At 38.6% G+C, this 26,325-nt stretch overlaps 1 protein-coding gene across 1 annotated transcript in view; it reads left to right on the top strand.

The window, feature by feature from the left end:
• Positions 1 to 26,325, top strand: part of FGD6 (FYVE, RhoGEF and PH domain containing 6) — a 77,534-nt gene that overhangs the window by 13,099 nt on the left and 38,110 nt on the right. Inside the window, exons 3-6 of the mRNA XM_026123172.2 lie at positions 13,946 to 14,093; positions 17,527 to 17,594; positions 17,685 to 17,715; positions 25,332 to 25,483. Of these exons, the coding sequence (XP_025978957.2) occupies positions 13,946 to 14,093; positions 17,527 to 17,594; positions 17,685 to 17,715; positions 25,332 to 25,483 (399 nt within the window). The remainder of the gene's footprint in view (positions 1 to 13,945; positions 14,094 to 17,526; positions 17,595 to 17,684; positions 17,716 to 25,331; positions 25,484 to 26,325) is intronic.

Raw genomic sequence — 26,325 nt, 5'->3', positions numbered from 1 at the left:
AGTTCTTTAAGAACCTTTTACATTTTCCTGTGACAGGGAATATTATAAAAGAAGGTAGAGAATCAGTGTTGGCATTATGGTAATAATTACTATTGGTATTTTCCCCAACCTGTCAGAACATACGCTTATTTCATTTTCGTAGACCACAGCGCATGAAATTTCTATAATGCACTGCTAATGGGATCTCAAATGCAAATTTATTTTATAATTAAAGCCAAAGTACAAATGAGATTGTTCTGAGAAATTCACAGAGTGATTGCCTACATTTCTAGTAATAATTATAGCACTCGTGCAGTGTAACAATTCTGAACACAAGATTTCCCATTACTAGAAGAGCTCAGTGGTGTATTTAGCCCATGTTATATATCTTTCCAGAGGAAGAAATCAAATCCCATGATGTACCTGGTGCTTCTATGGTTACTGTGAAATTTCCTACTTATCCCATTTGGTGCAACCCATATGCTTAAATTGAGAATGTTGATAGTTTCTGACACTCTTATGCTAAATTCAGATATCTTATTAAATTTGGACACATTTTGTTTGCTTTGGCCTTCCCACAGGAATTTAAATGTACAGTGGCAGGCCTGGGTAATTAATAGTATAGGTATCAGTTGTCCTGTTACCCACTTGATAAAGTGTTCTCAAGTGTTTTTTTTGAGTTACTTGATGTCAGCCTCACATCCACTAAAGTTGGGCATGGCTTTAAAAGGAAGGGAACTAGTGTCCTAATGCAGTGTGTGAAACCTGTGTTGATACAGAAGCTGCTGATGGGAGACTTGGGTTTGTTTTTTTTGTTTTGTTTTAGTTCAGGTGAATATTCTGAGTAAAGGAAATAATGACAATACCTTGGCAGCAGGTGATCCGTGTATTTTTTTTGTACTGTAGAAAAAAGAAACCTCTTAAAAACAGTTTTTAAGGCATGCTTATTTTGTCCTAATCTTGGACTACCACTTAAAATGGGTGATCAAAGTAAACACATTATTATCTGGATACTGTTTACAGAGTGAGTGAAGAATAGATACTATGGGATAGAGAATGTATGGTTAAATGTAAAAGAAGTTTTAAATGCATTATTTAGCTGCAGATAACAGCATCTTTCTGTTTTTCTGCAAAGTGAATGGTACAGGCCTGAAGAGTGAGGTGAAAAGTCAGTGCTGCTGATAGCAACACAATTCTTTCCAATGTTGTCAGAGACCAGTAGTTGAAACAGCCTTGCTTTGAGGTGACACCATTTTTTAAAACCTCGTAATCAATGAGGAATATTTATGCACGTTTTCTCTTTTTAGTAACAATTTTTTTTTGTGAAGAAGACAGCAAAATTGTCTTTAAAACCGAATGTAAAGTTGAGTGTACGCTTGTCCAATAAGCTAAAAATACAAAGGCAAAGTCAACATGATGTGGAACATATGCTGCAGAAAGCAGAAACTTAAACTTCTCTGGATCTCATGGGCTTCCCTTCTGCATTTGTTATGGTGATGTTCTAGGCAAGAGTACTCTACCTCGAGTTCAGTGAGTCTGCTCCTTCAGCCCTTCGGGAAGCAGCATACTATATTTACTGGCTACTTTTGACAGCGTTCCTTCAAGATCTTGCAATTGACTGCTAATTCATCTTGACAAAAGTTGGAGCTGTCTGTGTCGTGATCATTTTCCACTGCATGGCTTGTTGCAACGTATTTCCTGCTAGGATTTTTCTTTTGGAAGGGGAGGAGGGTGTCACATGGACAACAGTATTTTGAGATCTCAGTACTGATTTAGTTAAATACGAGTTCCCATTTTCTCCCACCCCTGCTGATTTAGAGTGGCCGATTGCCTTTCCAGAAACGAATGCCTCGATGCAAAATATAAGTTTAGTTACCAAGACTATGTTCTGTTTGAGTGACTGAGTCCCCAGAGGTCGATTATGTCTCCATGAAAGCATTTCTGTAATATTGATTTTAGTATTGAAATCTATCTGTGCGATTAAGCACTTTCACATGATACCCGTCCCTCTCATCTGCACTGCATTTTATTGGGGTCAAGGCATACTGCTTCTGAGCAGTATTACACCAGATGAATGCAGTGTTGCTTAGTGGTTAGCTATGTTAGGGAGGCTTTTGCAACAAGTGCATTCCTGTTCAAAAGACTTTTAAGAGAAGTACTTAATTGATAAACTACTGCAGTATCTAAAATGTAATTTTTAAACATTTCTCTAACACTTATGCTTTCTAAAATTTGAATGCTTAAAATACTTTCTGGGTATTGAAGGTGCTGTATTTGGTATTTATATGTACAAAAACATTTTCATAACCTTTACTAAAACTACATACAAAGAGAATATAGTTTCTTGATGACTAGAGGCCAAGTGTGTGGATTATGGATTTCATCTGCTGCTTAAAAATTAATTACAACAGCTTAGTGTCTGGTCTGAAGAATACGTGTTCCTTTTCCTCCATCAGCCCTACAATCTTGTCCAGCCGTCTGGTCTTCCCCCTGTGCTTCCAGCCAGGTTCTGCCACCCCCAGTTGCATATGAAATTCGTGCTCTGCAGTCACACCTCTGGTGTTAATGGAATAACTGAGTCAATGCATCACTTACATTTCCTATAAGTCTTCCTTATCTTTAGTCATGTGTTATCACAGGGCTGCTTTTTTCTTTTCTGCTTCCTTCTGCGTGCCTTTTTCTTCTGCCCCTTCTACCTTGCTGTCTCGCATACGTGTAAGGCGGCTAGCACACCCCTGCCTGCTCAGAGGCGCTGTCAGCGAGCGGTGAGTCAGGCCCTGGCGGGTGCCTTCCTGCCCGCCGCCCCACCGTGCCGAGGCGCTGGGCGCTCCCACCTCGGCGGCTGTGCCAAGCCCGGGGGGAGACGGTACGCAGTGCGGTCCTCTGCTGCTGCACATAAGGAATATGCTCTCTTGCTGACTTTACACATTCTGATATTTTATGAACTATGAAGAAACAAATTATATAAAGAAGTTAGGGGTGTCTAATCAGCATCCTAGCCAGTGAGAAGCTTGTCCTGCTGGTAGTATTGTTGCTCCAGAGTGTTAATGTTCTGGCACAAGCACTCTAAGAAGGAAATGAGTGTATATATAAATGCTGGAACTGTCATACTGAGGATGTACCCCACTCTCGGACTCCTCTTTCAAATTAGTCATATCACAGTCCTTGGGTCTGGAGTGATTTGGTTAATTTTGTATTGTCTAGTTATTTTTTTTTTATAGTCCCAGGGTAGCATGCGAAACTACATGGAAGGCTTAGAGTGGATCTTTTGCTCAGGAAGGCATATGGGTTTGTCTTTTTCTTTTCCTGCAGGAACCTTGATGCAAGTGTTTGTCTCCATGGTCTGTTTTCCTAATGAGAGGAATTGCTTTCCTTAGTATTGGGGTGGCTTTCAGTAGTTCAGGTCTATAATTTAGTCTGCTATACAACTTGAAATAAAATGCATATCCTTTTGGTACTCACATGCAACCTAGGAAAATACATAAAACTTCTAAAGCACTTTGGGAGGAAAAAGTGCACCAATCATTTTTTAATCCGAATAAAAGAGAACTTTTTTGCTTTAAAAGAATTGTGACAAATGGTGCGAGTGTGTTTGAGATATGCTGATTTCAGCAGTTTTCACATTGGGAAAAATTTTGAGGTCCAATGCTTTCTTGCCATGAGAGGGGGAGAGAAAGGGAGAGAGAAACAAATCAGAAAACTGAGTTTTTCCAATACCAAATCCATTATTCTAGTACGCAATCCAGTCTTGAAAACATTTGGAAAGTTTTGTGAAATGAAAATAATTGCAAAGATTTCAAAGACTGTCATGAAAGAGAATATTTGTATTCTGTGTGGCTTTGATATTTCTTTCATCCCTTTTTGAGGGCTCCATGTTGATCGTGATCTTGATAAAAGAAATGGAGAAGGCAGGTTGACATAGACTCAGTGCATAGAGAAACTTGTGACGGAATTGGAAAAGCAATAATGAAATATTTCTAATTTATCAGATGGTATTGCAAGTGTTACATAAAAATAGACGTTATTAAGTTCTTGACATTATCCTTTTGGGACAGTCTATATTTGTGCATGTATGAGAGAGCACAAGCTGGCAATGGTGATGGAAATTAGGTAGATCCTGATGAAATGCAGTAGCTGACTGCTGGGCCAGTGTCTCTGCTGCTTTAAAAAGGCTTTGCCTGGTTACTTTTTGTCACTGTCTTGTGCAGCCTGAAAAACTGTGGCATGTGACATGCAGTCCATATGCACTGAAACAGCCCTCTTGAGCATCAGTGCAGGATTTATTACGAACTAAATGGTTAAGTGCTGTCCTTCGTTTTCCACCAAAGCAGCACTCGCTGCAGATGGCAAAAATGTCCTGCCGGTGCTATTGCAATCGGTCCTCCCAGTACAATACAAGGATGTCCCCATCCTTCCTCCCAGTGACGTTGTGTCAGCTCGGAGCACCAGCTCTCACCTATCGAGTTGGCCGTCTTCAGCCAGGAGGGTAGCGTAGCGTGACGTCAGGAGGAGCCTGAAGTAAGCAAAGAAGTAAATAAAAACCTGCGTGCTTCAGCTTGTCTCCTAACTCCCCTATTTACGGCTAACAGGAACTCAGGTGTCACATCACTTCCATAAATTAACCTCTTTTTCTTTCTTCTTTTACTCCACATTTGCTGCTTCCTAATTTTTGCATTGTTTCTGCATATTTCCTTTCCCATAAGATGAGGGAAGCTAAATTCTTACACATTTGACACTTAATGTTGGCCTTTATTTGCCTCCTCTAACATGGCTGCTCTTGTCTCTAGTTGACAACAACGGTATAAATAGCAGGTTAAGAAAATGCAGCTTCAGAGAGTATCTTAAATGTGGAATGGAAAGTCAAATATGAAATGAGAATTGATGAAAGACCCATTTATATGCTCAACAACAGCCTTTTCCTGTGAGTTATTTTCAGCATTGGCTCAGGAAATGTGTTTGTGAAGCTCCTTAGTACTGTTTTGTATGGTGAAATTTTAACTGCAGCAGCTCTAACATAAACATATATGTAAATTGGATCAATTTGGGGGAGGGCATAAAATCAATGCAGGGAAAGAAAGCAGCCAAGATACTAGCTTTGTTTTTATTTAAATGCAAACAGTGATATTATATATATCCCAACATTTCCTGCCATTTACATTTGCTTTGATTAAACGTGTCTTATTGCATAGACTTATAAAATTGTAAGTGGCTACTTTCTCTCAATGCAACAGACAAGATTTACCTGAAGGAATATATATCTTCAGATACTAGAATCAAATCAGTTTCTTTTAAAAAATACTGATTTTACACCAATTTTAATTTTCCTTGAAATGGTATCTTTGTGTTTATGAAAAATTGTTCCATCCCATCAGGCAGAAGTAAAATGGACTAAAAAAACCTCTTTAAAGTGCATGTGAGTAAATAAAAAGACTGTTATCGAAACTTCTGTTTCAGTATCTACAGCCTGAGCCTGATGGTTTAATGGTTTCAACTGTGCAGAGTTTGTTGATTGATTGATTTATTTTCCAGTGGTTTTCCTGTGGTCAGGTGTTCCCTATTGATTTTGAAAGGAACTGAAAACTGTGAAAAGTTTAGAGGTGTCTAAATTCCTTTCTTCCTCTGATCTATGCAAGAGGTTGGGTGAAAAGAGAGCACAAGCCCAGTCTTACAAGCTGCTCAATTATTCTTTATAGCTAGCATGTGTAGGTTCCAGCCAAATTGTTTCGTCCTGTGTTTTTCAGCATACTCTTCAGGAAGCTGTGTCAGCTGACGTGCATGCAGGCAGTGCTGTGTTTAAACGTTAAGTCAGTCTGTGTTTATTTTAGAACTAAGTAACTCTGTCTTTTGCATACTCTGCAGTTTAGCCTTCTTTAGCTGTCTTCTAGGTGTCTGACATGTAAAAGATGGAGGGCAATAGGTTGCACGTTATTTCTAAACTGAACGCGCAGCTTTTTGAAGAAACATTCTAGTCTGATTTCAGGGATTAATTCACCAAATAAATGATAAAAATAATGATCAGTCAATACAGAAGACTTTGGGGGGCTTGAATTAACTTTGATTTTTAGTGGATAAGAAGTAGTTAAACACTGGAATTTCATGGTAGCTCTGACAAGGTGAAGTCAATTTTGTTTGAGACACACATTAATAAGAAAGGGGAAACTAGACCAAGTGAGAACAGAACCTCCTATCTGATGTGTTTGGTTTGAGATTTCATCACATTTTTATCATAGTTTTCTATTCAGTGGTACTAGAGGTGTGTGATAGGTTTTTGTTGTCCCCCTCCCCCCCCCCCCCCTTTATTTTGATGTGCTTGGCAGGTAAAGTGTTATTTTGATTTTTCTGTTCCTGCTCCCCCTTTCCAATAAACATTTCTGCCTAGGGTCTATGTTTTATATGGGTGGATTAGGAGAAGTTAGAGTAGCAGGTCCCACTGTAATTTAGTAGTCCTTGTTTAGTTATGACTTTCACGCCCAGACTTTTTCCAAAGGTGTGATCTGGGCCATTAAGTATTTTTGATTGCAGCTCTCCCCATGACGTAGGGCTGAAAACTTAATGGTAAGAAGGGAAAGCAAAAAGATGTAATTTCTGCAAAGACTTCACTGCATGTTTTACCCAATCCACCTAACAAATAATCATTTAAAAAATGGCAACATGAAGGATTCCCCCCACTCTGACTTTATCAAGGCAATTCTCTTTATGTGTGTGTTTCTTAAAACATTCCCTAATGTGCCTTTGGAGGTAGCGAATTCCTCAAATTTTTGGGTAGTGAGAGGAAGAACTGATACAGTGAATCACTTCTCTGTACAAGTCTCAAAGCAAGGGTTTAAATCCCTGTGTTTTGTCATTGTGTTTCATCTGGTACTAATGCTCAAGTATGTCCCACTGTATCATCTTGGATTATATTCTGTTTAATTTGCATGATCTATTTTGGCACGTGCGAGTATGTTGTGGCAGCTCCAGTGGAGCCAGTGTGATGTGACTGTTCTGCTTTCTGGGATTGTGCCTGTGTCGTGGTGCTTGGAAGTTGAATTGATGTGTTATGAGACACCTGCAGTGTGTCTGAGATTATATTTGGATGATGTTACAGATCTTAAATATAATGACTTGATTGAGAGAGCTTAAAAATAAGTCACATCAGAAAAGTTTTCACAAATACGATTTTTAAAATCCTTTTTTTAGTATGGCAATTCAATATTAAAATTAATATGGCATTTAATATTTTTGTACGGCAAGCATGGAAACATCTGAAGCATGCATGTGTGTTTATGTTGAACTTTCCAAGGGATAGAGGAATTGTCAACAAATAGTCTAACAGAACTGAAACTGAAAAACACTTCTGTGAGTACAGGAGGCTGCCTGCAATGAGAGCAGTCTTTATGTACCTCTGGCAGCAGGAGCTCGTGTTCTCAAATCTGAGCTAAATATGGCGATAATCTGACAGTTTTCACCTTTTTTTAAACCGTGCTTTCTAAAATCTGGCAACAGTGTATGTGCACAACTGTACTGATCACAATACACTCAAGGTTTTTTAAAAAAATGATTTTTATAAAGGTACAAAATTGATTAACTGTGAAACACATAGGAGCAAATGTCTTGCTTCCTTTTACTTGGAACGGAAGCCAGATTTTCTTCTTGCTGTTGAGGAAAGAAATAAGCAGTGCCTTGACCTGAGGATAACAAACCCCCAGATAAATGCTGCCAGCTGAGAACAGTAGGAGAGCCGCGTTCCAGCAAGTCAGGTGTTGCAGCTTGCAACATGCTCAGCCAAGTATGGAACGAGATGCCAGTGGCGTGATACGAGAGGCTAAATGTGGTGGTAGCTCTCCCCAGAGTGTTTGGGAGCCCACTGCTGCCTGGAAAATCCAGGTGTGAGCAGAGAGAGAGGGCCATGAGGTAAAAAGCAGAAGGAAGCAGCTGGTTCTGGGAAGCATTCATGGCAGGAGCAAATTCCAGGCAGTGTCTCCTGAGCTTGCACTGAAGCCAGTCATTTGCCCGGGAGGCAGCAGGCAGCTCTCAAAGTACAAGCTGCTCCTAACCAAAATCCGTTTTACACAGACTGTCTTGAGCTTCTGTGTTGGCAGTGTATCATGATGATTAAGGTTCTTGACTTCCTGTAAGATGCATAGGTGCTTATGTATGCTTGCAGTATTTATAAAATGTCTAGAATAATTGATTAAATTCTTAAAGTTTTTAAAATGTAGTTATAGAAACTACCCTGATTTTGGCAAAACACTTTCCAGGCCAGTTGCTCAGCTAGATGCAGGTTATTTCTGTTTTCTAGATATGATTCTCGAGGAGTCTGTTCATGCTTTGTATTTTAATAGTTTCCTTAGAGTTCCCTAACCAGCCAAGAGAGAATATACCCAGAAAACATACAGGTGATGCAAATAACCATTAATTCATTAGTCTAGTTTGTTTGCTTGTTGTTTTGTGGGGGGTTTTTTATTTTATGACTTTGGTTAAGGCTTCTTTAGCAGTATCAGCTATGGAAGGATAGCTCACAGAAGCAAGCAATGAAATTTACAGCTATAATCTGTTCAGGGGGCTTTAAAAAATTTTTTTAAGGGGAAGCAAAAGGGAAATCGAGATTAACTCTCATGTTCTCTAGCATCAGATCAGTAAAACCCCTCAGTCTGTTGCCTTTTTTTGTTGTTACTAGTCCTAATAATACAAGAGCTTGTTGAAATCAATGAGTTGTCACTGCAGAAGTAGTGCTGTAACTTTAAAACTATCTTCTTAGAAATCCTATTTGAGAGGACGTTCTTCTATCTCACTCGCTCACTGTGAAAAAGCACCTTTTTTGGCAGAGAAGTTGAAGCCCAAGTAGCTTGTCTGCGGTAAGGCATCCAATCCCTAGTGTCAGCAGCCAAGCGAGCACTGCGAGAGCTGCAGCAATATCCACTACAGTTTCTGACACTGCCCACTACACCTGGTGGGTCTCAGCACAAGCTCTTTCCATCTATGCGCCTATCACTGAAGCAAAGAGGTGACTGATGCTGCAGGAATAACCAAAATAAGTAAGCCACCTGATCTGGGCTGCATTTCATCCTCATTTACTGCTTAATGGTCAGGTGTGCCTGAAAGAGAGCTGAAAGGCATGAAGAGGACAACAAGGGAGGGAATTTCAGTAAGAGCTAGAATGGGGTGGGCAGTTAGCATCATTCAGAAAATCTGAAATTTAAACTAGGAGCTGAATGTGATAGGTTAGAGTGCAGGTGTATCTGGAGTGGTATGAAGTTCATCTTTATGCTTTCCAGACTGGTTTGCACAAGGAAATATTTGCTAATGTTGGCTTGCTTTAAGATGGTTGTGGAGTCAAGGTGTTGCTGTAAAATGTAACCCTTTAGAAAAATACGTTAATTGATGCCTTTCCTTTTGTTAATCTTGAGATGATCGCTAATCCCATTATATGCTTTCTTAAGACTTTCACAGGAACTCTTTAGTGATCTTGGCTATTATTCATTATTTAAGTGTTTTGCCAAGTATGCTTACTTTCTAGAACTGATTTCCTTGTTTTTCCCAGAAAACTGCAGTAAACCAAATAAGTATTAGATAAAGACATTAAAGTGTCTCAAATAAAATCAGAAGTTTAAGTTAAAGCAAAATAAAGTTTACTAAATGAAATCAAACAATTATTAATTAAGCAATAATTTCACTTCTGCTGTGGCACGCTGTGAGGACATTCCAAGAATATCTTCTGTTGTCTTGAGCACCCATATTAGATAATTGTTTCTTAACTTTTTCTAGAACTTAACTTGAATTCTATACGTAAAAATTCTTTCTACTTTAAAAGAGAGGTTCTGAACCTAACACTAAAGAGTCCACAGAACGTTTTTTCTTTAGTCTAGTCTCTTAAGTCTTTTATCCTTTGGGTTTCTCAGAAGCTTATACCTAAGATCCGTTGAGAGACTCTGTCAGTGAGGCTAATGCCTTACCTACAGCTATTACAAGTATGAGGAGCTTTTAAAAATGTAACAACTTTATCACTTATTTCCTCCACAGAGAGTCAATGTGCTTGGTCTTAAAAACAGTCAGACATTCCTTATTTATTGAAATTGATTGCATGGACTGAAAATATAAAAAAAATTAAAATGGATGAAAAGCAATAGTAATTGTTACTTCTCTGGAGGAAAATGAGATGCAAGTAACTATGAAAGGATTGTTGTGAAATATAACTGTAGAAAAAAAGATTTGAGATGAAATATCATACTAGGGTGTGCTTATGGGCTCTCTGGTGTTTGCGTGTATTTTTAGTTGATTATGAATTCCAGATTGTGTGATTTTTGCCTGTATGTTAAAGGCTTTCTAAACATATTTGATGAAATAATGGAGGGAGAGATGGAAGTACTGTAAAGATGCTGAGAGACGCTCCTGTGAAGAGCGTGGGCACCTTTTTCAAAATAACAAAAAGATGTGATAAATTCTATGAATTTAGCAGAATTTTGTGTGCAGGGACTGCTCATTTGACACCTCTACAGAATTCTGAGTACTTATCAGAAGTAGAAAAAACTCTAAAAATAATGAAAATCATAAAGGAGTGGTAGTAGTGTGGAGGAACCTATTAAATGCTTTGGAGCTGCGGAAACTTGCTTTAGTAGATGTGTCGATGCTAACACATGACGTAATTCTAATATACTGTAAGATAATTAATGTTGAGGCATTGCGTAGCAGACACTCTCTTTGAATCATCTCAGTCAGGCGTAAAATACCAATTGCCTTCTAAATGCATCAGGAACCAAGTAAGGTTTTTTTGGTCATCCTTTGAAAGCAATAATATTTTGTTGCTGATTTGGGTAGGATTTTTTTCCTGTATGGAACAGTTTGGCAGTTCTATATAAATTTTGACAATTTACCTTGCTGTATGTCTGACTAGGACATGCATGTTTTTTTCATTAATATCTTACTATAGCACTAGGAAAATACAGCATAATATAAATGTTTCATCTCATAAACTGCACCATTATGAGGTAAATTAACACTCTCTTAATTTTATGTGTCAAATAAAAAAGCCCCATGTCTATATTTAGGTAACTTGCTCACATGATATGAGAAGATATTCTTACTCAGTGGACAGTATGGTGAGTTGGCAATGATGATGTTTCACATGACTGATAATGCAGAAGTTTCTCTTACTTGTGCTGTGGATAGGACAAAATATGGGATGAAAAGGGTACGAGATAGAAATAGGTATTTTGAGGATAGTGTGAACTTCAACAATCAGAAGAGCTGCTTTAAAAAATAACCCCCTACTGCATGCCTGGGATACTTTGGAAAAGGGGAATTGATACGTGGCAGAAGACCTTTTATTTAAAGATTTACTGCTATTTCCAAGCTAATTTAAAGGATTCAAGGAATTTCACTTAGTCTAGAAATAACTTTTAGGGAAATTATGTACATTTATTGTATAGATGACTTAAGAAGTAAAGCACAGAAATAGTAAATGCAAAACTGCTTCCATTTAGGACAGAAAAGCCATAACATTTGTGACGAAAGAGTAAGACAAAAGGTACAGGCATGTTTCTCCAACACGTAGTTGGTAAAAGACTAATGAAGATACTGACAATGTCCAGATCTTCTTTGGAGTCCCAAAGCAAAGCCACAGGTACCAGCGGGCGGAGATCTACCCATGCCTATAATATTGCATCCTATTCCTGAACAGCCAGGTTATTTGATTCTGAGAAATTTCTAGGTGTGAACTGACTTTTAACCATGAATCATCTAATCCACTGTGGGTTAGTCTGAGTAGTTTTTACTAAAAATTTCCATTAAATAAGCTGATGATTGCTCTGTTGAAAAAATTCTTCCCCCACCGCAGGCCAACTAAGTTGATCCTCATCCTTCTGGACAAGGAAGAGTTGTCAGCTGATCCAAAAGTTCTCTATTATTTTCAGATCAACAGGTGCTATTACAGTCACTCGACTGTAAATTAAATAGGCTAGTCAAGGAGTTTTCTGAACTGCTGAAGTTCGCAACTAACTGAGGAACCTTCAGAGGCCTGCTAACGCACTTCCATGAGAAGTTCCAGTGAAAACGTGCTCCTTTTTTGCCTTCCTAAAGCTCCTAGAGCATCTGCGGGGGGGTTGTCCCTGGAATACGTCATAGGTTGTGATCCTTAGCAGGGGCCTCTCTGCTGGCTGCTCTCCTGCCTGCGAAGTTGGCCAATTCCAGACTGCAATACCTGAGTGCCGCCGCGTGCCCTGGGTGCTGCAGCCTGCTCCCAAGCGCCTCACTGGAATTCAGTGATGACCTCACGGTCTTTTTCCCTGAATCAAGGTTCAGTTTAGGGGGACAGTAACTGGGTGTTTTCCTAGGTTTTCCTGTGTCATTTTAATAGAACCAAGCTATTTTAATATTTCCATGTATTTGCGGCTGATAAAGGTCTGTCCACAGGCCACCTTATCTCGTCTTCGTCTCTAAATATATTTCCACTTGTGATCAGCATTTGTTCACTTGGGGGGGTGGCTTGCATGTGTGGGTTTTCTGGGTGGGTGGGTTTTTGCTTTGTTTTAATCCTTCCCTGAGCGTTAAATAATTGACACCTTGCCATGGCTGCCAGAGCATCCTCACGCAGCTGGTACTCTTTAATTCTTCTGTTTAGGAAAAAGTTCCTGGCAGTCAGTTTCCATGGCGTCCACATGAACGTGTTTTTTTTCTGGTAACAGTGGCTTTTAGAGGTAGTGAGTCTGAAGAATTGCCCCCTCTGTTTGCTTTCTTGTGATTTAAAGCTGGCAAAATACAAGATAAGCTGGAAACATCCCTTACACTGAGAGGCACAGGTTATCTGTCTGAAGAAACATATAGTCCTGACAGGTGTTAGCTGCTGCACAAAATCAGGTTTTGGCCAGCACAGTGAGATTTGTGCTGGCTAAGGCAGGTTGGGGGGCGGGCTTCTAGATTTGTTTTTGTTTTGTAGAGTGGGCTAATCCCTTTTGTTTCATGTACCACAACAAGCCTGTGGCATCTCAGCATCTTTGTAGGCTTTGGCACATCTATTTTATGGATTTAGACACCGCTTTATTGTAACTTGGAATTTTCAGATGTTCCCAATGATTGAAGGTAGGAGCTCAGAGATTTGCCATGTTTCTATGTGACTTTATCAAAAGTTTATCAAAACTATTTCCTCTAGTCTCTTTCTTTTTGTCTTTATCTCCCTGCTCCCCCCCACACACACCGCCTTTATTTTCTTCTGGAAATGCATTTCTTAAATCTCTACTAAAGGTGTCAAGGCTAGTTAGAGGAAGAAGGTTGTGTGCTTGTCTCATGAAATTTCAGTATGTTGCAAATGTGGCTAAAGCTAATGAAAAGAGAGACCTCTGCAATCATGCTACAGCAACAGAACAAGGTTACGTTTTATAGTTTTGACAGCTACCTGGATGGTGCCTCCCCCTGAGGGATGGCGGGTTTTAATCATGAAAGGTTCCACATTTTTAAGAGTTAAGAATGAAGTGGGCAGAACAGTTGTAATGTTGCCATCCCTGATGCAGTTGTTTAGCTAGCTTATGCTTTGATAAACAAGCTTGTGTGTCTCTATATATGTATGTATACACAAGAATCTAAAATTTCAGACAGAAATCTCCAATCTGAGTACCATGTCTGGAACAAGTCCTGACGTTATGAGAGATAGGAGAGCAAGTCTAAGATCTTTTTTTAAATCTTTACAGCACGTGATATAAATGTTGCACAAATATGTGCATAAAGCAATAAGGGAACAGAGTAACCGAATTTCGCTCTCAGTGGTGATGCAGGTAAGCTCTGAAGGACAAGATTAATGTAAATTCTCCAAATTGTCTTTTGGCCACAGTGTCAACAAGCATTGTACAAATCTCAGTGTAGATGAAATATTCCAGCTGTCTTCCTCCTCTGGTCTCAGTGCTTCTGATAACAAGTAGATCAGTTATTGTGGTATTGAATAGAATGCTCTTTATTTAAATAAAAGTCTAGTGTATTAACTACATTTTCCTTATAGGACATCAGAAGAGCACCATGGTCATCCTAGTGTGGTAATGGGAGATCTTCAGTCAGATGAAGAAGATATCATGAATAGTTCTGATGAAGATGATGACACAAATTCTGATTCTAGCAAAGGGGAGCTGGATCCTCAAGAAGATAAACAGGTATCTTCTTATTTTTTGAAACTGTTCCTTACTCTCATGCTGCTTTGTAAAAAACAACTGTTGGGATGCTTTCGAATAATAGGCATTAAATCAAAGTAACTTGACATATTTCTTTTTCCCATTCTTATAGTTTCATTTTTTCTAAAGTTTTAATTTGTGTACACTAGTCTCATATCAAGAGACTCAGTTTAGAAATATGCCATTAGAAAGCCTGCGTTGCCTCACACATTCGTTCTTAATTTTTCACTGAGTTGTGGAGTTGTAGACCTACCCACCAGGCCCTTCTCATACAAAGTTAGATGCACGGATATATATTTAGAGATTTTGATTTGAAACAAACTTGTAAATACTCTTTCACGCGGCTGTCTCCTCCTCACAGATCCCACAATGTGTCTTGTGCACTGAACATCTGAAGTCAGCTGTTTGATTTGTCAGCATTGGTGAAGCCCAAGCGAAGGGCCTAGATGAATGTTGCAAGGTCTGAAGAGGTCCTTCTGAGAAATCTCTTGGTAGTTGTAGTTTTGTTCATATGGTCCTATTTCAGCGGGATTTTGGCTGTATGAAGTGAAGGCTGTGTTCCAGTAACCACTTCCATCTCTGCAGACAGCTTTCTTGCATTCAAACGTTCTTCTCATAAACCTGCCACTGTTTGGCACAGAGGATACAGATGACTGTTAACCAGTTTTTAGTTCTTCCTTTTCAAATGGCCTGAATACACAGAAGGCTCATCCTGCTTTTCAGCATTTCAGTTCCTTATTCACTGCATTGATACTGAGGAGACAATGTGCATGTGAGGCCTGAAGGTTGTAGGGCCACCTCTGTGGCCCTTGGAGAGATGAAGGACACAGTTAACTGTTATGGCCAAGATCTGACCTTCTGTTAATTTCTGAGAGTGCTGGATTGGAATGATTTTCCCTATTTTAATCTTGCTTCTCCTTTTTTTTTTTTTCTTCCCCCCCCCCCCCCCTTCAAAAGAGGAGCAGGGAGATAGAACTTCGTTTCCTTCTAAATAGTTAGCACTAGAGGTGTGATCCCACTCCTCAGGATTTACTAACTTTCTTAAATCCTAAGGATTTACAGTCCTGGAAGTCCTGAAATCTGCCTGCCTGTAAAATCTTTTCCTCTCCTCAGTAACAGTCCTAGCAGCTCTGAAAGCACTTAATCTCATCCCAGATGAAGAATGGTTTCCTTTGTTGGTAGAGTATGACCTCAGATATATTTGCCTCCTTTATTTTGTTTATTTACTTTTTTTAAAGTAGTAATGATACCTTCCAAAGATGGAAGAGATGACTTGATGAATCAGATTTGAATTTCTTGATAGTGTGCTGAAACAGAGTTTCATTTAATCAAATCTTCCAAGAGGAATAAATTGGGAGAGGGAAAGAGAGCCAAGAGGAAAGCTTGTTTCTGTGAAATGAACCAGAACAGTATCTGTATAGGAGCCAACATTACCTTGTGTGTCTCTAGAATTGTCCTCAATCTTTCATGACAGAGTTTTACGGGGAGATATCCCTGTTAGGAAGCTTCTCAGATTTCCTGGAACATGCATGGGCCACCAAGTAATTCAGAACTTGTTGTGAAGCATCTGTTCTTCAGCTTGCTTCAGTCGGCTTGTGGCACGTGGAGCTGGCAGTGGGAAATTAGTAACGATCCGCTCCTTGCTTAAAACTTCCTAATGGTTTGATCAGCTGTTTTTGTTTTGCCTTACCACAAGCATCTGGCTATTTTGATGCTTTCTATACATTAAAGGCAATTTAACATTCCTTCCTATGCACTGTCTTGAGAAAGAAAGCTCAGGTTATATCCTTGCAGTTTTCAGATTAGATTGTTCTTAGGCCCAGAGTATCTTTTGACTGAACAAATACAAAGTGGCCTTTTCAGTGCCAGCTGGTATGTGAAAAGCCTCTCAAATTAGGTTGAAAACAGATGGCGATAGTTCATTTTGTAATTGTTTAGCATTAGCATCTTATTCATGAAATACTAATTTTCAGCCAGTTTGCAACTGTCAGTTCTACAATGAATAGCAGATATCTTGCTCTGTTTAACTGGATTATTTGTAAATTCAGTCTTGTGGTATATCAGCTGTGCTTTCTAAAAAGGCATCAAGGCATGAGGATGAGCATTTTAGAAATAAAATCCCCACTCTTTGTGTGTAGCTGAATATATAGTATATAAAATCTAGAATGTACTTTGCATATATTTGCAATATTAAATGACTAAATTAAAATTTAAATTAATTATTTTTTAAATTTAGATTTATTGAATTTAACAACATTGTTAAAACCATGCTACGAATATCATAGGTTTCACAGTTTGACTTCTAGCACTTGGGATTTATTAATATATTTGGAGAAGAACTAAAACTCCAGAGGAATCTTGCAGCATGCCGCTTATGAATCAAGTCTGTATCCAATGCCACTGATGCCTGCTTTGAAGATACACTGCTCAATGTCTACACTACACTACACTACCATATTCAATACAGCCTCACTAGGATTTCCACTGCATTTGTGTGGTGTACCTTATGATGTCTTAGTCCTCCTCATCCATGCTCTTTCTTTGAAGCCCACTGAAATGAAAGTCTAAATATGTAATAGATATAGTGCCAGCTGACAGTAGAGAAGCATACAGCTAACCATAAGCGCTGTTATGGAGAAAGATTTTATTTATCTGAGGGAAACTATATAGGGAGTTACACTGGTGTAAAAACATATTTGCATCCTGACATCTACCCCCTTTTCCTTTGCTATACCTGTTCCTTCTGTTTGATGAACAGTAGCATTGATTTGTGCAAGTTTGTATGTGTGCACACACAAAAGTCAGCAACATTTACACGGAGCCTTAGGTTACAAGGGTCAAACTTTTTTTGCAGTATAGTTGCTAAGTAGGCGAACATGAATCCAGCAACTTTTTTTAGTAGACTGTCAAAAATTGCCTTTTCTCTTCTGTGTGATATTTTTCTCCTTTCATCTTCTGCAGAAAGTTTGTATCTGCAGAAAGTTTGTATTTATTGTAAGATGTTCCTGAAAGCCATTTGAGTTTTCTGCAAATACTACTGTCGCTGTGTTAATCAGAAAAAAAAATGTGAATAATATACCTTTTCTATACTTTGTCTTTCAATAACCAATAGCTATCACTTTTTAGGCCTTTATTCATTATGTGCTTCAGTGCTTTCTGTAATAATTAAATAGGAAGGCTGATAGTTATATGAAAATTAATTTTTAGCTAATACTGTTATTCCCAGCTATAAGCTAAACTGAATTTCACATGGATCCTGGAAAGCCAGGAGACTTCCAAGCAGTATAAAATACTTTTTATTGAAAATAACTAGTGAATATCTATCCACATTGGATTTGAGAAACTACTAGGCTGATACAATTTTTACTCTAGTTTTAGTAGGTGTGCATAGTATAACTTATAATTTTATTTGCAGAGTAAGGCAGCTGGAAAGAAAACAAAAGTTTACCATATTGCCAAGGAGATCATGAGCTCAGAGAAAGTGTAAGTGTCAATTCTAAATTTAACACCTCCTTGGTTTATTTTAATTGTGTATTTCAAATGTAATTATTTGCTTTTTCTTGTCTTTGATAGGTTTGTGGATGTGCTAAAGCTCTTACACATTGTAAGTATATACAGTTTTTGTTTCCTCTTCCACTTGTTTCAACCATTAAAGTTCAATGCTTTAGTTTTATTACAGTGGATGACATTTTTTTCTACGGTGTTTATGTATCCAAAGCATAAAAATTAATCTAATTAAGCAGAAATTTAAGTTCCAGATTTTTTATAATGGGTAAATATTTTGGTGGTTTGTTCCCCTTCTCCTTCCTCAATTTTAATGCACGCATTATTCCAGTTGAGTGGGGTACTGCTTGAATATTGAAAATGGAATGTACATCCATTTATGTTAATAGGTACCTAATTTATAAACTGGCTCGTACCATAGCAACAGAAACCAAATCTTTCTTTCATAAATCTTTGGTTAGAATAACTTTTAAACTAGTGGGTTTTTTGAACTAATTTATGTTTAGAAATGACATATAAAAATATACATTCTTTAGGTAATATAGCTAATTAGCTCTCTTTGTGTTCATCACCATGGCATTATTCTTTTTTTTAGGCTACAGTATTTTGAGAGATACTTGCTTCCTGATAACAGCTGTGACTGCAGTGCACACAATAATGATGTTCACAGCAAGGGCTGGGTATTTAATCCTTACTGATGCAGACCAATGATCTGTTAAACATATTGTGTAGAAGATGTTAAAATGGTAAATTAATGAAGAATTTAGCTTTCTTTAGCACCATCTGATGTGATTTCTGAAAACCTCTAAGTCATATGTCTGTGCTATTTTATCACTTTAATAAGTGCAAGCATAGTAATTTTTCCTTGGGCGACAGACATAGTTGCATTGCAGACAGATGCATTTGAGTCGCTTGAGAAGCATGGTCTGTGAAACTGGGAACAAAGGCTCTTCTGTATGGATGAGTACGATCCTGTAAAAAGGAGATCTTCCAGGCAACAAAAAAATTACCGCACCACTTGCTGATTTCTCTCTTACCTTCCATCTTAGTAATTGATTTTCCTGTTTTGTCGGGGCTTGATTTTAAAATGCTGGGTCAAATGGTTGTGGCCAATGTATAATTTATAGTCAGTGTAGTTTCTACTACAGCACTGAAGTTTAAATGCTGGTTAAAGGAAGAGAGTTGGTCTAATGAGTATGACAAGTTTTAAGTTACATGATTTTAATTATATTTTTCATGCAGGTAGCTTGTACCTTAAAAAGTGTCTTTGCTTTTCAGTGTGCCAGTTCTTGAAAATATATCTTCAGATAGCATGTAGAGTAGTAGCAGCAAAGGCCGTTGGGGTGGAAGAAGCAGACAAATGGAGGAAGAGCGTGGGAGAGGGAAGGTAGTGTAGGGAGTTGAGGAAGTTTCTGGTATAAACTTCTTAAGATTGTCTGCACATATGTAAATCTGCAGTGTGTAGTTTGCTGGTTGCAAACTTGTAACAAGCACTGCTGAATTTTTGTTATCATTTCCTTCTTTTATGTTAAGGAAGTCAGGTTAGGGGTGCAATTCTTCAAGCCTGTTTGGACACTGCACTTTTTAAGTACACCTGGCTTGTTCTGTTTGAGACAAATTACAAAAGTTCTCTGGAAAATGATAAATACTTAGGGAAGTTTCTGCTATATCATGAAATGAACTAGACATGATAGAGCTAATGGACTTCACTGGCTTTGCACAATAATACTCTCTCAAACATACTCTATGAATGGAGTTGCTTCAGGGAGGAATCAGCTGTTAGATGTAATCTTGAATTCTCTGTATTTCTGGTAGTATAATCATAATGCTCTCTTAATGGAGAGCATTCCAGTAAAGTGCTCTTAGCAACTGTGGAAGACAGAGTGCACAAATCAAACCAGTACATCTATATATACCTTTCTGGGATGGTTAATGTATGGTTTCTAGAGGATATACATGGGCTGTGATGATGCAAGAAGTGTTATTTCTTCCCTAAGGGCACTTGCAGGAAAAAACAGCCAGAAACTAGATGTAAAACCTAAGGGACATAGGAGAAACAAGCACCACTGCGCAAGTTGTTCTGTGCCCTAAAACACCAGTGTGTTCCTGGACATGAGTAGGGCAGCATCACTGCCTTTTGCACTTGCTTTAGTATGAGATATTTTGGAAATAGTTTGCTTCGCACAAGTGAAGGCAGCTCCTCAGCAGCACTCTGTTGCTGTAGGAGTAAGCTACCTGGCTTAGTTGCTGTAATTTCTTTTGTCTTTTTTTTGATCCTAATTTTATTATTTTGCCAACATCTACCACTCTTCTTGTTCTCCCTTCCTTTTTGATCTTTTTTTTTTTTTTTTTCTCCTGCTATGGCCAGTGAGGTTTCTGGTCCAGCAAGGGAGCGTGCACTGTTTGGGATGGGTACTTCTACTGCAGAACATTGATGTCTTGACTTTTTGCTATGGGAGTAGGGGGGAGAGAAGGGGGAAAAAAAAGCTTAGGCCCGTAGGCTTTTGCCTGAGCCTTTAAATTTTCACTTCCGACTTATACCTCAGTTCTGTCCTTGTTAGGACTCACTTTGAGAGAAAGTTGGAGGTTGTCAGGAGGCACCTGGAACTTCTCTGCAGCCACAAGATCACCCTCTTATTGGACAGGAGCAGATCAGAGTTCAGACAACTTTCCCTTCTCTGTTGTCTGTCCTTCCAGAGGCAAGCTCTGGAAGAGTGTGGGAAACTCTGATTTAATTTGTTTCTGTTTTCAGAAGACATTTAAAGTTATATGTTAAAAAACAAAAAACAAAAAAAACTTAGACTTTACATTGTATGTTAAATTGTAGCTAAATATTGTGAAGAATTGATCATAGTAGATTTGGAAAAAGAATGTAGTGTGCATATTGAGGAATGGAAATAATGGGCTTCAGGATAAAGGAACTCCTGACCTCTGGTCCAGGCTAACTACTGATATACGGTGTGACTTGTGAAAAAGTCTGTCAGCCCGCAAATCCTGTTTCTCCAACCATAGAACTTCAATGTATGAACAGTTTGAAGTGAAGATGTCAGTGAAATTTTTAGTCTGTTAAGTGCTTTACCATTGCTGACTGTTGAGGCATTTGACAATGAATTGCAGCTGCAGATATCTTATTTAAAAAGGCTAATAAAATAATTTTGATTTGGAAGGAGGCATTGCTGTACCACCTAAGCTATTCCTTGAAATACCATTCTGGGAATATGCCACAGTCAAATAATTGATTATTTTAAAAATTAACTATATTATGATGTTAAATGCTGATAAGTGAGCATAATAAAAGTGCTTGAGAAAAAGGTGTGGAGTTACTTATCATTTTTCCAGAAGCAATCTCGTATGTTTGAAAAATGCCACAATCCACAGTTATTCATCTTTATTAACTATAATTGCTATGGTTAAGTCTGTCTATTTCTTTTTTGTTTTAAATAATGTATTTGTGAAATCTTCTGTAACTGTATTCCTAGCAGTCTTGCTTACCTTTTGTCATAGTACAGCTGCTTGGCTATTTCCTCGAGTGTGAAACTGTCTCTCTTTTTCTCCCTCCCCCCATAGGATGTGTGTTTGTGTTCCTTGAAAAGCATCCAAGTGCAAACATTTTTTCTTAAATTAAGCTGATATTTGAGCTATTTGGAGGTGCATTAGGTGGAGTTGTACTTCAGCAGAAGGGATGATGATTTGTTTTTGGTTTTATATTTGGTATGATTCAGAACAAATCCAAGATCAATATGGCTGAAGCCTCAGGAGTAAAATATGTGATCACATTTAGATCGTGTAGCACTTTCTATTCCAATTAAATATATGAGAAGGTTTAATTTCGCCCATTTAAAGTTATCTTCATTCAACTGTTCAGATACCTGAAGGTGCACTTAATCAAATAAACAGCTGAGTGAGAGTTTCGTCATGTTAATATACATCTTGGTTTACAACCAATCCTGCTCGTTTGCTCCTTAGACTAACAGGGGCAGGTTGCATTGAGTTGCACTAGGAATCCTCCAGTGGAAAGAACAGAAAGAAACTGTGACTCAGGGCCTTTGTAAAGGGGGAAGTGTGTGGGTTGGTCACGAATGATTCACAATAAGGTCAGAATTATTTCAGATACTGCAGCCATTTGTTTGCCTAAGGAAACTGCATTGATGGGGGGGGGGGAAAAAGTGATGATGTTATCCTACTCAAATATTGTTACAAACATCTCTAGCAAGAGTGTATGCTAATAGCATTAAAAAACCCTAATGTTTTTAAGTTGGGAAAGCTTTATCACACAATAATTCTACAGCGTATACTCAGAAGAAGTTAAAATTGCCTAAACTAGATTTTCTTATGGACAACAGCTACCTGTGGGAGGCTGTCTTATGTTAGTCTGCAGTAGAAAAGGATGATTTTGGATTGGAAAGAACATACACTCTAGGGACAGTGATGAGAGCTGTCTTCTTCAAGTACCTGTGTGAACACAAGTGAACACAAATTCTCTTTGCCTAAAAAGTTAGATGTGATATCAGAAGTTTAGTGTCAGACAAAAATATAATGTAGAACTAGAAGCTTTAAATAGCACTTCAGAAAGCAGTTTTCAAGAAGCGTACTATAGCTCTTCTGAAGGAAAAAGTTATCCTGGTAAGAAACTGGGATGATTCCATGTAAGTATCTTAATCTTGGTTTTTTTGTTGTACAGCATCTGACATTTTTGTCTAGAATTGCAAATAGTGTTTTCCAGTGAAGTGAGCATATTAATTCCAAAGCATGGCAAAGTTGAACAGATTAATGAAAGCAGTGTGTTTCAGCAGTGCTATGTAGTACTATACACTAAAAATGTTTGTAATGTGGATCGCTTCTTGCACGTATATATAGATATTGGAGACTATCCTTGTTTATCGTCTCCTGTGCAATGTATGTATCTGTAACACGTAAATGTAAGTGGTTCAATGTTTGTATTTAGCAATGAACAGATTCAGTTTTAGAAGGAATTAGGTTCTGGAGCATTAAATTACCATAACTATAATTTCTCAGTCAGTACCTACTTGCATCAAAAGTTGTCCTCACCTAAATAACTTCCACTCTTTGGAGTGAAATTTCAGATTTTACTTTTTAATTTAATGTATTTTCCATTTAATAATAAAAATACATCCATTCTGGGCTTTGGTCCTTTTACATATGAAATTACTTTCTCAGAAGGCCAGTAGCTTCAAGTGCCATCAGTCTTGCCATAACCCTAAAAAATAAGGTTATAAAATAGATTTAACTTTACCCCCCCACACCCAGGCATCTGATCTCTGCCTTTAACTCTTCGGTTTATCTCAAGTTAAACTTGGCATGACGGTTACCTCACAACCACTGTGAGGTTATAAATATATCTTAATATGATTACAGTGACAAAGGCATTGTACTGATGCTGTAGTGAAGACTTGGTAAGACAAAAAAAAAAAAAAAAAGGTGTTGAAGTTTATCTCCTTTGTTGTTCAGCAGTCTGGTTTGCATCATTTGAAAGTTTGGTGTTATCTTTCTTTCCTGTGTTTCCTCTCTGCAGGGCTCCTTCTTTTGACTCAGTTGTGGAGGGGGCAGAGAGGGTGAAAAAGCAGAGCTTTAACTGGTTCTTTTAAAGACCGAGTCTTGCATGGCATGATCCAGAGCCTCAAGCAGTTGATGCACTTTGGATCAAGCCAGTAGAGAAACCAAATTCCATGCATCTGGAAACATGCTGCAGGCTCTTTGGGTGCAGTATCTAGAAGCTAAGTAAATGCTCTTAACCACAAATGACATTCCTGTCTTATCTGCTGGTGCTTAAACCCGATTCGCTGCTCTCCTTTTGTTGTTTGGTCAGGGAAGAACCTAGTTTGACTATGCTATAGACAAAACTGCTCTTCTTTTCACTCTGTAGGAAGCCTTAACATTCAATTAAATTTCTTGTTTCATCCCGTGGCAAAGTATATACAGTATATTGTGTGTGAGTGTGATTTTGGGGGCTGGGGGGAATGTCGTGATGATATGAAGATGCATTTTGCATGAGGCTCTTTAGAAAGCCTCTTCTGAGCTTTAGACATTGTCGTTCCTGCATCATTTGAGTGTTAAGCAATGCCCTAGGGTGAAGAAAACGGCGTAAGATGCAGCTGGTAGTTAACCTATGTGTCACTAGTCTGCACAGAGGATGTAAAACAACATTTCCATATGAATAACGCCATCTGTTTTTTTAACTCCATTGCACTTCATTCTGAGCCTTCGCCCCATCACGCTCATTGCCCAATATCTGCTTTCAGTTTCTTGTCATAGCTCTGCCCTGCCCCAGCCTGTGTGACCTGGAGGGTCACAAAGCAAGCAAGTGCCTCCGGAGCTCATGACTGCTGAGAGCTGATGTGATGAGAGGAGAGGACGGCAGAAAGTTGAGACTTAGGTCTGACCGATCCTAAATAGTGCCGGATGCTGCACCATTGAGATAACTACTAGGACCTGTGGGAGACCTGTGCGGGTGGGAGGGGTGGAGCTTAGGGGTTTTTTTGTTTGTTTTGTTTACTTGTGCTTTAGTTACCTGAGGACCCTACAAATTTTCAAAGGCAGGTGTGGAATCCATGCATGTTTAAAATGCAACTTATCATAGTACTTGAGAATATGTGCCATTTGGTCACCTTTTTCAGACCACCTACAGATTGTCCACAGACTGTCAGGCTTCAGCAGAGTACAGACTAAAGACAGCTGTTAGAGGTTGTCTTTTTTCCACTCTGTCAAATTCAAGTGAGAGACAGCAATACAGCAATCACATCCTAGCTTATATTTTCCTTTTTGTTGGTTTAGACTGTGTTATATACTTGATTAATTTTTCAAGTGAAGTACTAAACTGCTAACCTTTTTTGAAAATTTTGTTTGCGTGTGATCAGGGAGAATACCTATCCTAGTAGATACAGACTTTCATTATGGATATAATCCTGGCCATACTGACTTATATGGGGCCAAGATTTTAATTCTAGGTAGCTTAATGAGGACCAGTAAGCCTGATCTCTGTCCTATTAAGAGCTGGTTATAACATAAAAATACTATAGTAAGCTCCCTCAGGGGTAAGTGAACAGGGCTTCCTCCTCCTTGTAAATGTTTTGAAAGTGCCAAGGTTGTTTTAGGATTATCATTGCTATTTAAAATCTCGTGATTCCCATGTGTTGGTACAATGTCTTTTTGTTAGATATTAATTTTCCTGTGTATAGAAGAGCTGCTAAATATAACTTTTTGTGACACTAGGTTATTTTATCCAGGGGGCGTAACTTCCTAAAGGGCATCTGTAGATGATACACAAAAACTAGTATGATTTAAAAATGTATTATGATTGCATCAGCTGGAGTAACATTGCTGCTTGTTGGTCCAAAGCTTGACAGGAAGATACTCAAGGCCCACAGCAGCTCTGCAGACAGTAATTACTTCTTTCTGTAGTTTCCTCCCATGTAGTATCAGCAGATTTTTAAGGGTGTATTGTAAAAATAATCAACAGCTTCCATATAGTGCACACAGGAGCACGAATATAAAGGTCTAGTGTGAAACCAAAGGGATTAAGGCTGTCCCCAGAGAGTACGTTAAAGCTGCACAGAAACATAACACAGATGGTCCCTCCTTGCCTGCAGTAATAGGGAACAGCGCGTGGACTGTCTGCAGAGAAAGCGCTGCTGTGTGTCCTGGTGCTTTGAAGGCTGTTCTCTCAGGGGGGCTTCTGTCCTCTTTGTGCTCCGACAGGATTTCCGGGACGCTGTGGCACATGCCTCCAGGCAGCTTGGAAAACCAGTGATTGAGGACAGAATCCTGAATCAGATCCTGTACTACCTACCTCAGCTGTACGAGCTTAATCGGGACCTCCTGAGGGAACTGGAAGAGCGATTGTCTCACTGGTGACTATCAATGAGGAATACAATTCCTCTGATGTTGTTAAAATTTATCTGAGGGACTTACGGGACTCTGTATGACCATGGTTCTACCCTTGTTTGTTTTCCACATGCCTTTTTAAATGATTAAATTTAATTCTAGGATAGAGGAGACAAATTTCCATTTAGATGATTTATTTGGCATTTAGGTGCATCCAAAAGGATCCAGAAGGCATGTAAACATGTTTTGAGCAACTACACTTTTTTTGTCTAAAATTTTAATTTCAGTTTAAATTTATGGTTCTTATATGTGTGGCTGGGGAGGATAGTAAGTGGATTGATTTTATTAGAGGAGTAGGGAGCTGTGAAGATAAGTTTGAATTTTAAAGATAGTTGAGATCTACTAACCAAACACAGCATTGATCGACAGCCATGATCCTGTTAAAGTCCATTCTCAATTACATGGGTGGGTAGATCGAATTCAGCTCTCAAAGTGTGCTAGTAGAGGCACTGAAAAGAGTTTAAGACTGTAATCAGATGCTTCCTTCCTATTAAGGAGCAGAGACTATACCTTGAAGTTTGAAGATCCATTCCTGAGGAGGCCAGCTTGTATTAAGGTGTTCTTATGTTCAAAGTCATTTTAAGTAGACCGTGTATAAAGTTGTTGTGATGTAACTGTAGACTAGGGTGTAGAGGTGTGGCTGTGTGCCTGGTAAGATTTTTCAGAGTAGTTACTAAGCTAAGTGCCTATCTGTTGGACTGAAAGTTTTTTGTTCAGAACATAAACTGGGACATCTTAATGTGAAAAGATCAATGTTTTGCTCTAAGACTAACATATACAGTCTTTTGTGTTCTTTTTAATTGCCCTA

The sequence above is a fragment of the Dromaius novaehollandiae genome, chromosome 1 (assembly GCF_036370855.1).
Source record: "Dromaius novaehollandiae isolate bDroNov1 chromosome 1, bDroNov1.hap1, whole genome shotgun sequence".
NCBI lineage: Eukaryota > Metazoa > Chordata > Aves > Casuariiformes > Dromaiidae > Dromaius > Dromaius novaehollandiae.
This window is presented reverse-complemented; position numbering and strand designations above follow the sequence as displayed.